The sequence below is a fragment of the Halichondria panicea genome, chromosome 17 (assembly GCF_963675165.1).
Source record: "Halichondria panicea chromosome 17, odHalPani1.1, whole genome shotgun sequence".
NCBI lineage: Eukaryota > Metazoa > Porifera > Demospongiae > Suberitida > Halichondriidae > Halichondria > Halichondria panicea.
The window spans coordinates 4,658,237-4,671,395 of NC_087393.1; the positions used below are offsets into that span (position 1 = coordinate 4,658,237).

General features: G+C 39.7%; 2 protein-coding genes and 1 long non-coding RNA gene across 3 annotated transcripts; 1 reads left to right on the forward strand and 2 right to left on the reverse strand.

The window, feature by feature from the left end:
• Positions 1-1,896: 1,896 nt before the first annotated feature.
• On the reverse strand, positions 1,897-3,713 carry LOC135350846 (carbohydrate sulfotransferase 15-like). The gene has a single exon (XM_064549688.1). It carries the CDS (start codon positions 3,622-3,624, stop codon positions 1,966-1,968), a length of 1,659 nt encoding a protein of 552 aa, XP_064405758.1. The 5' UTR covers positions 3,625-3,713; the 3' UTR covers positions 1,897-1,965.
• A 209-nt stretch (positions 3,714-3,922) lies between these two features.
• Positions 3,923-6,938, forward strand: LOC135351074 (uncharacterized). Its single transcript, XR_010399362.1, has 3 exons — positions 3,923-5,667; positions 5,905-6,051; positions 6,163-6,938. It is a non-coding gene; the product is annotated as an uncharacterized LOC135351074 (long non-coding RNA).
• Positions 6,939-7,166: 228 nt separating this feature from the next.
• Positions 7,167-10,918, reverse strand: LOC135351424 (uncharacterized). The gene is made up of 13 exons (XM_064550408.1): positions 10,361-10,918; positions 10,186-10,291; positions 9,910-10,130; positions 9,725-9,771; positions 9,587-9,668; positions 9,356-9,526; positions 9,098-9,234; positions 8,907-9,012; positions 8,758-8,841; positions 8,518-8,698; positions 8,319-8,408; positions 8,181-8,258; positions 7,167-7,741 (listed from the first exon to the last, which is right to left on the reverse strand). Exons 1-13 carry the CDS (start codon positions 10,916-10,918, stop codon positions 7,191-7,193), a joined length of 2,412 nt encoding a protein of 803 aa, XP_064406478.1. The 3' UTR covers positions 7,167-7,190.
• Positions 10,919-13,159: the final 2,241 nt, after the last annotated feature.

The window sequence follows — 13,159 nt, forward strand, 5'->3', positions numbered from 1 at the left end:
TATTTTTACAGTGGAGCAAAAAGGAATTACTTTTGAGATAGGAGTGAACGTTTTTACTTCCAGATTAATTTGACCGAGCATAATTATTGAGTTCACATTCATTTTGAGTTGATCTTTACGGTGTGTAGATCTAATTAACACACCATCTAATGAATGGAATAATGTTGCACCTTGTTAGCATACTTTGGGGAATTGATAAAACTTCACAGCTACCTATAAACTGCATAGCAGTAGTTAAAGATACAGCATGCAGGAAAATCCAGCATATAGGCCTGGACCATTCTCCACAACTGACTTAATAGATTGTTCAAGAAACAATGCTTACAACGAGTCACCTGTCATTTCATCTGAGAATTTCTACGATGTACCACGACAAATAGACCCCCCTGGATGGAGAACTGTTACAGAAACTGAAAATGTTCATGAATATCGAAAGCGTTGGTGCAGTTGCCTTGTTACGATTTTACTTGTATCAATGATGGTCATGGTGATTGCGGTTTCACTCAGCATAGGGGCTTTGGTAATGCAGCAACAGATAAGGAGTGACATTGAGACTCTTCAAGGATTGCTTAAGGTGAGCATTCAACCTTCCACACAAACCGCTACCACTTCCACCCCAGAGACATTACCAACAAATACTAGCAAGACCTCCTCAGCCTCTGTAATCAGTGAGCCAAATACAACAACAGTGGATCAAAATACAAAAACGACAACTTCTACTGAACATGTAACAGCCGGTACTACAGCATCAACCATGGATCCGACAACCATTGCAAGCATAACGACAACTATTGAACCTGTAACAGCCGGTACTACAGCATCAACCATAGATCCGACAACTATTGAACCTGTAACAGCCGGTACTACAGCATCAACCATAGATCCGACAACTATTGAACCTGTAACAGCCGGTACTACAGCATCAACCATGGATCCGACAACCATAGCGAGCATAACAACAAACATTGCGAGCACAACGACAACTATTGAGAGCACAACACCTTCGCAGACTATTGAACAGACAACCACAGCAGATATTTCCTCACCATCCTTTTTCTTAATTGGACATTTTTTGAACCCAGCCAGTTCTTGCAGTGATATTAGCCAAGACCGCCCTCCAGATTACTACTGGGTGAGGTTGCCTAATGGTAGGCCAGACACAAGAGTGTATTGTGACCCCACTCCAAGGGAATGTAGCAACAACGTAGCATCAATGCGAGTGGCATACATTGATATGAGAAACTCCAGCCACTTTTGTCCTAATGAATTCACAACGTATAATCGTGGCTCTGCTCCTTTTCGTCTTTGTGGAAAGCTCGGGACAGTGAGTTGTGTGTCAACGACCTTCTCTACATTCGGTATTGAATATTCAAGGGTTTTTGGCAGAGTGATTGGCTATCAGTTTGACAGACCAGATGCATTTCGTTCTTACGATGTGGGTAACACAATTGAAGACCTCTATGTTGGTGGAGTTAGTCTGACACACGGAGAGCCTCCTAAACACATTTGGACGTTCGCAGGTGCTAGAGATGAAGTTAATTCAGACGGCCAGCGTTCGTCTTGCCCCTGCATAAAATCACAATCTACGTTCACATACAACTTACCTGCTTTTATCGGACAAGACTATTTTTGTGACACTGGGAGCCAATCAGAAGTTGATAGTGGAACTTTTTACCAAGCTGATCCATTGTGGGATGGTGAGGGGTGTGGGGGTACCAGTACTTGCTGTGATTTCAACAATCCGCCATGGTTCTGCAAGGAGCTCCCTCAGCCGACCACTGATAATGTCAAATTGAGTCTGTGTGCAGATGAGGACAGCGCTAATGAAGGAACTCCACTTGAGATTGTGGAGATTTTTGTTGTATAATTTCACGTTAATTAGCACAATATTTTATTGATATCATCATAATTATGAATATGTAATTATAGATTAGCTAATAGATTAACAATGTACATTTCCTTATATTAATCATTCCATAAAAACCTGTTGTCTTGTAACAAACCAGCTAATAATGAATTAAATGGCTTGTAAAACTTCAGAATCATTGATTTTGTATCTTCTCTCATTTTCAGTTGAGGGTCGTGCTTGTACGGAATTGTTTCTTGGCTGTTCTTGGTACAAGTGTGTGTAATTAACTTCACTTGATTGAGAATACTTTTAGGTGAAGGATATCCGAGAAACTTAAGCATCTGTTCTGCAATGACTTCCGGCTCCTTTACTAGTTGTTCCAATGTAAGTGCCATCACTTTATCCCTGGGCACAACAGTGAGGAGCTTACGAATATGCGTGTAAAACAGGCCCATTTCCACTCGACTTCTACCACATTCTGGTAGCTCCTTTGAAAACAGATTGAATGTAATCGTATGTACACACTGGTCAAGTAAATGTAGTCTTTTCTTGATGCAAGAGTCATAGTCAGAATCATCATAAAGATTGCAGGGCATACTGATCTCCAAATTGTCTGGATCCCGCATACAATCATTGAAGAGATCCATCTTTGCTTTTATTCGGTCATGGAAGAGATCAGGTCCTATCAACTGAACGTTTCTTGGTACTTTTATACCTTTGGTGATGCATGAAAACCAGAAAGCTGAATAGAGCATTTTAAGTGGATTCCGCATAATAACTATGTACTTGGACTTAGGGAGCAGCTCTGGAAATGCTGAGGGCAGAAGGCAGTAGTTGGAAGTGTTTGAATGTTTTACATGAAATCGTGGCGAGTCAAAGAGCATATTGGGTGTTCCGTCAATCAAAACCACTTCTTTATTTTTCAGCGCATTAATCTTGAAGAGTCCTGGTAAAAAGTTTAAAACATACTCAGCAAGATCCGTTGGCTTAGGCATTTTTACATGCTTTGATACTCTCACTCTCACCCAGTAATGTGGTTCCTTGACAACTTCAGTAAGAGCTCCCATTCGCAGGCCAGCGCTGAGATGAAGTAAAGACCGCAGAAAGCAAAAGCCATACGTTGAGCCACATTTGGGGAAACCAGCTAAGAAGACGTTGGGTAAGCATATGACATCAGATGAGAAGTTTCCTTTGAAGACTTCTTTCAGAGACATTATTTGGTCTTCGAGTGTTTGTTGCTCTCCCCTTCCAATTCCTTTAAAGGGGTACTTTCCCAATTGTCCTTTGTAGAACAATCTCTTAAATATTTCCACGTCGAAGTTCATCTTCCAACAATGACTTGAATAGTTGGACAAAAACTCCGTCGGAATAACTTTACTGTACTGCTGATAAAATTCTTTAGCATTTGCCAAAGCAATGGCTTCATTTGCACTTTCAGTCATATTCGTAGCTTTGAGACATGTTCGTACATTCTCCAAAACCTGATCGACTCCTCTTGGCCGTGGTAACGTAGTTGTGAGATCTTGTTCTGCATGTTCAGTTGCAAGATCGGAGCTTGTGTAAGTTTGCAAATTTGATGTATCCATTACAATTTCAATGTGAGAGTCCATTTGCTGATTCTCATAGTAGATTTTTTTTTGCACAATAGGGAGAGAACTGATTCTTTTGTTTATTCCATGCTGATTATCTCTTGAATAAAGTTGATAGAGCAGAAGTGGAAAGCATATGGTAATTGCCAGTATCATGTAGAACAGCAATCGCTTGCATTTTCTCATGATTAGCTTGTAGATCGCTTGTAGTTCGCTTGTACAATTCAATGCTTGTATATATAGCAGTTTGCTTGTAGAGGTGCTGTTAGGGAAAACCCCATAGATCTACCTGTGGGCTGGGCCTATAGGCTATCTCATCAAAAACTGGGGGGCGTGGCATCACCAATCCACCCCATTTGCATGGGTCAGCACTGGTTAATAGTAGTCTTATGGTCAGCATTGGCACTGCATGTAGTCAAGGCTGGTTATAGTCATATCACTTGACCTATGAACTCAAGATATACCACACCCACACGGTTTGCACTGCACTGCACTACATGTAGTACTACTGCACTGTACTGGGGACTGGACAACGCAGCTGGTTGGTACAAGGTGGAGAGTAGTGCTAGTGATCAGTAGAATCATGACTTCCCGAACAGTGATCACAATAGAGAATTTCTTGTGAGGAAATTTGAAGAAGGGATGCACAGTTGTGGACAGAATACTCTGAATGCTCGACAAGCTGTACTGAGACTGGCTTGACATTAAATACTATAAACGTGAGATTGACCTGTCAACATTGGTATCAGGATGATATACATGCAGTCTCTAAAATTGAGTCTGGTCATGCTATATGCGATATGCTCTATAGTCAGTATGATATAGTCAGGCTAGTCACTGTGTGCACATTGCTAGTCGGCTAGTCTGTATGTACGTTGCTTAGTAACAGTATTGATCATAGTCAACTGGTTAGTTACCTTGTAGGCTGACGTCACGTGACCAAAATTGCAGAAAGCGCAATGCTTTCTTGGCATATACTGTTTTAGGATCTTTTTTGAACATAAGCAGTCACTTAGAGATGTAGAGAGTATTTGTATAGCTAGAAAGTAATTGTGTATAGGATTACTTTAATTAAAAATCGGGATAAGTTGTAACAGTTATGTCGACTTTTTAATTAAGGAGTCTTGAGCTTGCTTGTAGCTTTACCTTGGATGCCTTAGACTTCTTTTTAGGTATGTGGTCCATATCTGATACCTATACGTCAAAAATGTACATTGTCACTAACAAGCTGTCATCAAATACATGCATTTGTAATTAAACTTCGTCTAGCCCCTATATACAATTAATTTCTAGCTATACAAATACTCTCTACATCTCTTACCGTCTGCTTATGTCCAAAAAAGATCCTAAAAAATTGCCAAGTAAGCATTGCGCTTTGGACAGCAATTTTGGTCACGTGACCAGTTAATTGCGTTTTACCTCTGCCTTTTTACTAGCATTTGCGTGAGAGTTGAGTAAATTACCAGTATATTGATCGTAGAGTCAACATAGTTTATTATAAAGGGTTAATAAATAGAAGAGGGCATGCAACAGCTTGCGAGCAAAAACTGTAAGTGCATGGGCGGTGGAATTTACTGGAAAAGTACAAACTACTTCTGATTTTGTGTAAAGTACGTGTGCAGATAGCTATAAAATAAATTGAATGCAGTTTTGCTCGCACATTAAACTAATAGTGAGTTGCATGCCCTCTTCTCTTTATCAGCCCTTGCAGCTAATTAAGGTACAGATGTTTTCACAGTTCACCCTGTACACATCACCTGCTGTAAAGACTAGCAGTATTGATTGTAGTCAAGCATTGGTTACTCTTAGGCTGTAGCCTGACACATGTAGCTACTACTTGGTAGTAGCATTGATTGCAGTCAATATTGGTTATGTGTATACACGCTGCCTTAGTATTATATGGACTTTAATTGTATTTGTAACATGTACATGCAGTCGGTATTGGTTACACATGAGATGGCTTTAGCTTTGTCCAATTATTTAGTCTGGGATCATTAATTAGTGTGTGTGTGTGTGTGTGTGTGTGTGCGTGCGTGCGTGCGTGCGTGCGTGCGTGCGTGCGTGCGTGCGTGCGTGCGTGCGTGCGTGCGTGCGCGTGTGTGTGTGTGTAAGTACAATGCAGTAGCAAACGATATTGAGGGTAGCAATGAGGAGGAGGATGAGGAGGAACTAACGCCGGAAAAGAAGAGGCAGCTCATTGTTCGGGTTGCTAAGAGACATCAGGGAGATGTAGGTGTTGTGAGTACTGTATGTGCACGTAGACGGCACATATAATATTGTATTTTATCACCTAAAATTAATTTTGTGAACATAATTATTATGATATTGCGACAGGTCCAATTTATGCGAGCTAAGGAAATAATTACTTTTACTATGAGGCGGGCTTATAAATGATATAATGCCTATAATGTAGACAACACACTAAACCCTAACATGTGGCTATATTTACCTTGTGCACTTATACAGGCCAATCTGCTGCAATCACTTGGTTGTGAGATGGCTACAATGATGTTTGTTGATAAAAAGGTTTTAAGTGTGGGAACCACAGATGGGAAAAATTTCTTCAATCTCACCCTGCAATCCTGTCATCCTTCAGCTCCTACTTTCTGTATGGTAAGGCTTTATAAGTAAATGTAATGTAGATACCATTATTTGATTATGTAAAACTGATTGCTTTGTGTGCACGACAAACTGTACACCTCGTTTCTCTAATTATTACTACAGATGACTTGTCCAAGAAACAATTTGCTACCCCAGCCACTGCAGCCTCGGCAAGTACAACCAGTCTCAACACAAATTCCAGCTCATTCAATGTTACCTCAACAAACGTAAACCCAATCAACACCACCTCATCTACTACATCCAAAGCTGTTATTTCCACTGTGAAGAAATCAACCACTAAAACTACAACCAAAGCAACACCTTCTGGAATCTTGTCCAATCAAGCTATTTCTAACACTGATACCGTCAGTACGATTTTTATGAAAGGCAGAGATGGAAGTATTGTTGCGACAGGTACAGTGCTTCCTGGTGTACATAAAACCATTCATGGTCGTCCTTGCCAAAAAGATTGTGAAACGCTTTCCGTTGTGGATGTTGTACAAGTTGGTGCTGAAGCTTGGTTTGAAGATGCTTTTGGGGAAAATAAATTGAGCACAGGGATCATCGTGGAATGGCCGAGCAGTATGATATCAAACGTAGCTGATGTCTCCCCACTTCATACAAGAACTAATCGCAAACGTAAATAACCAGCTGACTATAAAACTACTATGATAATTGTTATAATTATTGTATATACAATTGTAATAGGAATGGTAAAGGTTTCCTTCCATTTTATTCGCGATTCTATATTCTCTCTATCTTGTGTACTGTATACGTAAGTAAGATTACGTTATTATTGTTTGTACGTACGTATATAATTATGTATGTACAATTGTATGTATGACATAGATAATAATTTATGTCCGAGTTTAGGACTATATATATAATTGTCAAAACTATATGCAGTTCATATTCATATAATGTTTAATTATGCATGCGCGCAATTGACTTATAATAGCCTTGACTTCAATAATTTTATTTATAAAAGGCATTGATGTTTAAGAAATAATGACTGCCTATAGCTATAAGTGTGATTAATAAATTATTAATTAAAGTACATAAAAAAGATAAGTGTTCAATTGTCCACGTCAGAATCATCATCACTACTACTGTCTGTACAAATAATATCAGTAACGGAAGGGTAATCATGTTCATGAATTAATTTGACAATTGTAAAAAAATGAACCATCTGGACCTAATAAGCTCGTATCAGGTAGCTCTACAGTATGATACTGGTTAACTGTTCTGGAAAACGTAATTAAATAAGATTCGCAAAGTAATAATCTTCGATGCAAAAGGTTAAGGCAACCTTTCTGAAACAGAGACAGACTATCAGATGTGGCGATATCCTGTATATGACGACTTATTACGGAATGCTCGTATTTCAGGTTGTTGGCAACAGTATTAATTTCTTCCATTATCATCTTCACTTCTTCCGTTGCCCTTTCCTTCATATTACACGCTCTCACAACTTTTATCCACAAATGAATGGGAATGGTACAATTTCCAGCCGACGCGACCTCCAACGTAGACAATTCTTCCAAATTGGAAACTGTCTCCCAATTCAAATTGGCTGGCAGATGGTATGCTACTCCTTCAAATTGATCATGACGCATACCATTAAATCTGCTCACTGTTCGTTTCAGCGTACTCGTACTTGATGATATCTTCTTTGCAAGGCGTGCAGCAATCGATTGACCATCTGTAACATAGTACATAGATCATGTTAGCATGCATACATACTACAATCTGATTGGCTAAAGGTAGTGTTCTATCCAACTTAGAAAATCATGTAGATCAAAATCTGATTGGCTAGAGAATCATGGTTGCTATAATAAAAATAAAATTAATGCTTAGACACTAGCTGTTTAGGAAGTTTCCACATAATTTAGAAGCCCTTAGGGCTAGTAGAACCCTCACTACGTTTGGGATACTGCTCTTTGGGCTTCTAAATCATAATTATTACTTAACTATTATTTATATAATTACATGATTGTGCTGACTAACATTCTTACCAGCGTATCTCGCTTTGGCGCTCGCGAGCAATATGAAGGATGTTCTGAAAGGTTTTGTGACGTTGCCCGAAACCTGTCAAAGTTTCATCACGATTTTGATACAATCATCTGATAATTAATGTTCACTCAGATCAGTTTGACTCCTTGCGAACAGCCCGTGTTGTTGTTTCTGCAATTGTTCAGCTGATGACTCCGTCAGTGTACCTGAAGGTGCAATATAAAAGTGCACAAAATTCACAAACTTTATTCTTGACTACGTCTAACCATTTGACTCATTGATTAGCTTTGATAAGTCCTCTGTTGCACTATGTTGAGTGTTTTGGGCGTTCTTCAGCCTTTTGACTAACGATGCCCCTACGTATACAAGAGTTAGCACTTTTTTTCCCTTTATGCAAAGCATACATAGGTGCATACCAACTAGTGCTGAGAGCTAATATTAAGGTAGCCCTAACAAAAAACAAACCTAGATTAAGACGTACTCTTGATGCATAATGTAATAGAGCTGAGGTAAGGACATCAATGCGATGAGATGGTCGCATTTCTTTGGTGGATTTAGCAAATCTTCTTAGACATGACCACAGTCTCTCCATAGCTTCACCATCAGTAAGTCCGCATCCAGTTAGGACTCTAGGTGAATATGTCAGCTACATGTATAATACAACAGTAAGTTATTAACACACAGCTTTGGCATCTTTCTTCTTACCTGACAGAATGCACAATGCCCATAGACATGAAAAATTGGCACTCCTAATGTTGTCTTTTCTAACATGTCAAGATGTCCACGATTCTGGAGAAGTAATCAAATATAAGTGCGTACTAATTAAGATTAGATCTGACTATTGAGACACATGCCTTCAGATGAGTTTCGAGTAAGCAGGCAATATCATACAGTAACAACAGACACTTGTCACCCTTGTTTTGGTGTGCCTTCTTTAGCAGGTACACAGGATATGCTAGTCTAGATAATTAAGATACAGAATACCTTAATTTTTAACAATGCACCATGTATGCTCTTTTTGAAAACCTTAATGTTACGTACATACCTTTCTCCATGCTTCATATTCAGAAATCTTTGGGGAAACTCATGACGACAGATGCTTCCAAACACGGCAGTTTCATCTAGAGCTGCGTACCTTGATTTGGAGCGCAAAGTGTCTCCAGCGAGGAACTCATGACACCCCTAATGCCAGGATAAAATTAACTGAGTGAAATGTGCTAAAAGTCTATTTAAACGATTACATCCAAATTGTATAGCGCAGGTTTTCACACTTGACCAATTAAGTATAACGCTAAAACCTTACCTTGTCGATTATCTGGCCAAATGTATCATAATCAGCAACAAACTCATCTACTGCTTGCTGTTCCTCAAAGAATACACCAGAGAAGAGTGGTGGTCGAACACTAACACCAGCAGACTTTTTCCGACATAGTCCAAATACACCATCCATGGATATAATTTGAGTTCCATTGCTCTGCACGTAAAAGGTAAGTATAGGCTGCCAGAGTCTAATTGCTATAACAAAACCACAAACCTGAGGACAGGCAGGGCAGATAGCTGTAGTGTTCAAGTCAGGAGACAAAAATAGAAGACAGTCGAGTTGATATCTGTTGAACCTGAATGTTAATGTGAATATGTCGTATTATGTTCTTTCACAATTAATATACCCTACCTATATTCTTCAAACGCATCAATCATGACAGGATAGATCTTCCGGAGCTATAGAAGAATAAACAGATTAAAACAACTGACAATTAAAAGTGTGTACCTCAAGCGATTGCTGACGCATGCAACATGTACACCTCATCAGTGCGCAACAATTAATGTATAAGTATAACCGACATCAAATTCACATACTTGTTTGCTGATATCTCTTCCAATTTTGTATTCAAGAGAACGACAAAAAGCATCGACACCAATACACCCTTCCAGCAAAAGTGACTCCATCCATAGTAGCAGATCCTGATGAAATGCTAGGGTGGGAGTTGCTGGTGTCGCTGGCCACATGTTATGCCGCACAAGAGTAACAGCCTCAGGCTCACACTTGCAGAAGGTTACGCACACACAATGCTGGAAACCTGTAAGTCATTGGATTCTTAGACACAGGCTATATCAGTGTAGTTAAACAAATACCTTTAGGGTCAAGACAAACAACTTCTTTTATGTAAGTTGTACAGCAACAGTGAAGTGCTGGAAAGGTTCTCGACTGCTTGAAATAGTATGGGTGAAGCATTCCATTCTGTAAAATCAGATTGCATGCATTTAATAATCACAAAAATGTACAGCAGTATGTTTGATTAGTGCATACTTTCCAGAGAAAAGGTCGATGAAAAATATTTGTCAGAGAGTGTACTGAGTCCACATGGTTGGCACAGTAGTATGCCTGTGGTCCACAATCCCGGCAAATTGCAACAGCGGGTTCTTCACACTCGGCACACACAGAACAAGGGGAAGGAATTCCGGTTTCTACACTGGCACGTAGCAACTGGACACGCACTTCAGCCCAGTTGTCAGCAGCCTTCTGCTGTCGCTTCTCATAAGCACTTGAGCTCACTGTGTCTGGAAAAGTGGTGTCATCCTGCCCCGAGCTCTCTGGATCATGATCATGCCACTCACTACTGATTAATACATCTGGAGAGTCGCCACTGATAACATCAGTAGGCCTGCTCGCTCCATGTACATCTACTTCTTCAGCTTCATTTTTATCACTGGAGAGGAACCTAGTACTGCTGGAAGAATTAACAGAAGAGGATTCTGGCACAGCAGACAAAGATTTTTTATGCACAGCACGACGTTTTGAAGGAGATACTTCAAAGTAGGAGATAGATTGAGACTTAGGCTTCACACTTATCCTTCTCTTGCTCATGGCCGGCCAGCTAGCTATAGAATATAGATCTAGATCTACCTGATTCTGCAGAGCTAGCTCAGTGCACCCATAGATAAAAGAGCTCGCTACTTTAGATTAAACTCGGTATAGACTATAGTCAATAGTCACTACTGCATGCTTTGCAGCTTACATGCTGACCTTAAGACTACTATTATCCAGTGCTAACCATGCGAACCCCCTGACCAATCTGCTCTTAATTTACAGCAGCCGTGCATCAGCAGTGCTCAGTGCTAGTGCTAGTGCTAGTGTGAGCAGCGTGGACAAGTGCAAAAGCAGTACCAAATTCATAATTATGTCTGACACTGCTGACCTTTGCATTGCATTGCACATTAATTATCATTAGGAGGCTCTAGAATTGACCATGCACAATTAATTATGTAACAAGTTACAATGCAGATATTGCACATTAGAGCATCGAATTATCCCTATCAAGTATTACAGGACAGTGCTGGTTTGCATTCATGGCTGAATGCATCCTAGCTATGCAGCTATGCAGCTACAGTTCGGAATTGAGCTTTAATAATTATGCTTCCACCAACATGCATGCAATATGGAGGGGTCCAGTGGCTGTGGCTCATCTCCCTAACGGAACAGTGTGGATATATACAACCGTCTCATCCAACTCACCACCAAATGTGCAGTTTTGACATACAACGATCTACCGCCCCCTCAAGGCATGCATGCAATATGAACCTCACTTGAGGTTACAGTGTAGTTTATTTCACAATAATTATAGATTACTTTATTCATCTTTATTATGATATATATACTAGTTGTAGCTAATAGATTGACTGTATAATCTAAGTTTGTTAATCACTCCATAAAAACCTGTCGTCTTGTAGCAAATTTGCTAATAATGAATTAAATGGCTTGTAGAACTTCAAAATCATTGATTTTGTATCTTCTCTCATTTTCAGTTGAGGGTCGTGCTTGTACGGAATTGTTTCTTGGCTGTTTTTGTTACAAGTGTGTGTAATTAACTTCACTTCGTTGAGGATTCTTTTAGGTGATGGATATCCGAGAAAATTAAGCATCTGTTTTGCAATGACTTCCGGCTCCTTTACTAGTTGTTCCAATGTAAGTACCATCACTTTATCCCTGGGCACAACAGTGAGGAGCTTACGAATGTGCGTGTAATACAGGCCCATTTCCACTCGACTTCTACCACATTGTGGTAGCTCCTTCGAAAACAGATTGAATGTAATCCTATGTACACACTGGTCAAGTAAATGTAGTCTTTTCTTGATGCAAGAGTCATAGTCAGAATCAATATAAAGATATAAGTACTGATCTCCAAATTGTCTGGATCCCGCATACAATCATTGAAGAGATCCATCTTTGCTTTTATTCGGTCATGGAAAAGACCAGGTCCTATCAACTGAACGTTTCTTGGTACTTTTATGCCTTTGTTAATGCATGAAAACCAGAAAGCTGAATACAGCATTTTAAGTGGATTCCGCACAATAATTATGTACTTGGACTTAGGGAGCAGCTCTGGAAATGCTGAAGGCAGAAGGCAGTAATTGGAAGTGTTTGAATGTTTTTCATGAAATCGTGGCGAGTCCAAGAGCATATTGGGTGTTCCATCAATCAAAACCACTTCTCTTTTCTTCAGCGCATCAATCTCAAAGAGTCCTGGTAAAAAGTTTAAAACATACTCAGCAAGATCCGTTGGCGTAGGTATTTTTACATGCTCTGATGCTTTCAATCTCACCCAGTAATGTGGTTCCTTGACAACTTTAGTAAGAGCTCCTATTTGGAGTCCAGTGCTGAGATGAACTAAAGACTGCAGAAAGCAAACGCCATATGTTGAGCCACATTTGGGGAAACCAGCTAAGAAGACTTTGGGTAAGCAAATAACATCAGATGAGAAATTTCCTTTAAAGAGTTTTTTCAGAGAAATTATTTGGTTTTGGAGTGATTTCTGCTCTCCCATTCTAAAGGGGTACTTTCCAAATTGTCCCTCGTAGAAGGAGCCATTAATGATTTCCACGTTGAATTTCATCTTCCAACAATGACTTGAATAGTTGGACAAAAACTCCGTTGGAATAACTTTACTGTACTGCTGATAGAATTCTTTAGCATTTGCCAAAGCAATGGCTTCATTTGCCCTTTCAGCCATATTTGTAGCTTTGAGACATGTTTGTACATTCTTTAAAATCTGATCGACTCCTCTTGGCCGTGGTAACGTAGTTGTGAGATCACGAGATGGATTTAGCC

Excerpts from the sequence above, each read along its gene's own strand:
- LOC135350846 (XM_064549688.1), bottom strand. The coding sequence starts at position 3,624 with ATGAGAAAATGCAAGCGATTGCTGTTCTACATGATACTGGCAATTACC.
- LOC135351424 (XM_064550408.1), bottom strand. The coding sequence starts at position 10,918 with ATGAGCAAGAGAAGGATAAGTGTGAAGCCTAAGTCTCAATCTATCTCC. Across the intron at positions 9,772-9,909 it reads GAAGAGATATCAGCAAACAA|CTCCGGAAGATCTATCCTGT; the intron begins GTATGTGAATTT and ends ATTCTTCTATAG. Across the intron at positions 9,013-9,097 it reads AATATGAAGCATGGAGAAAG|ACTAGCATATCCTGTGTACC; the intron begins GTATGTACGTAA and ends TTAATTATCTAG.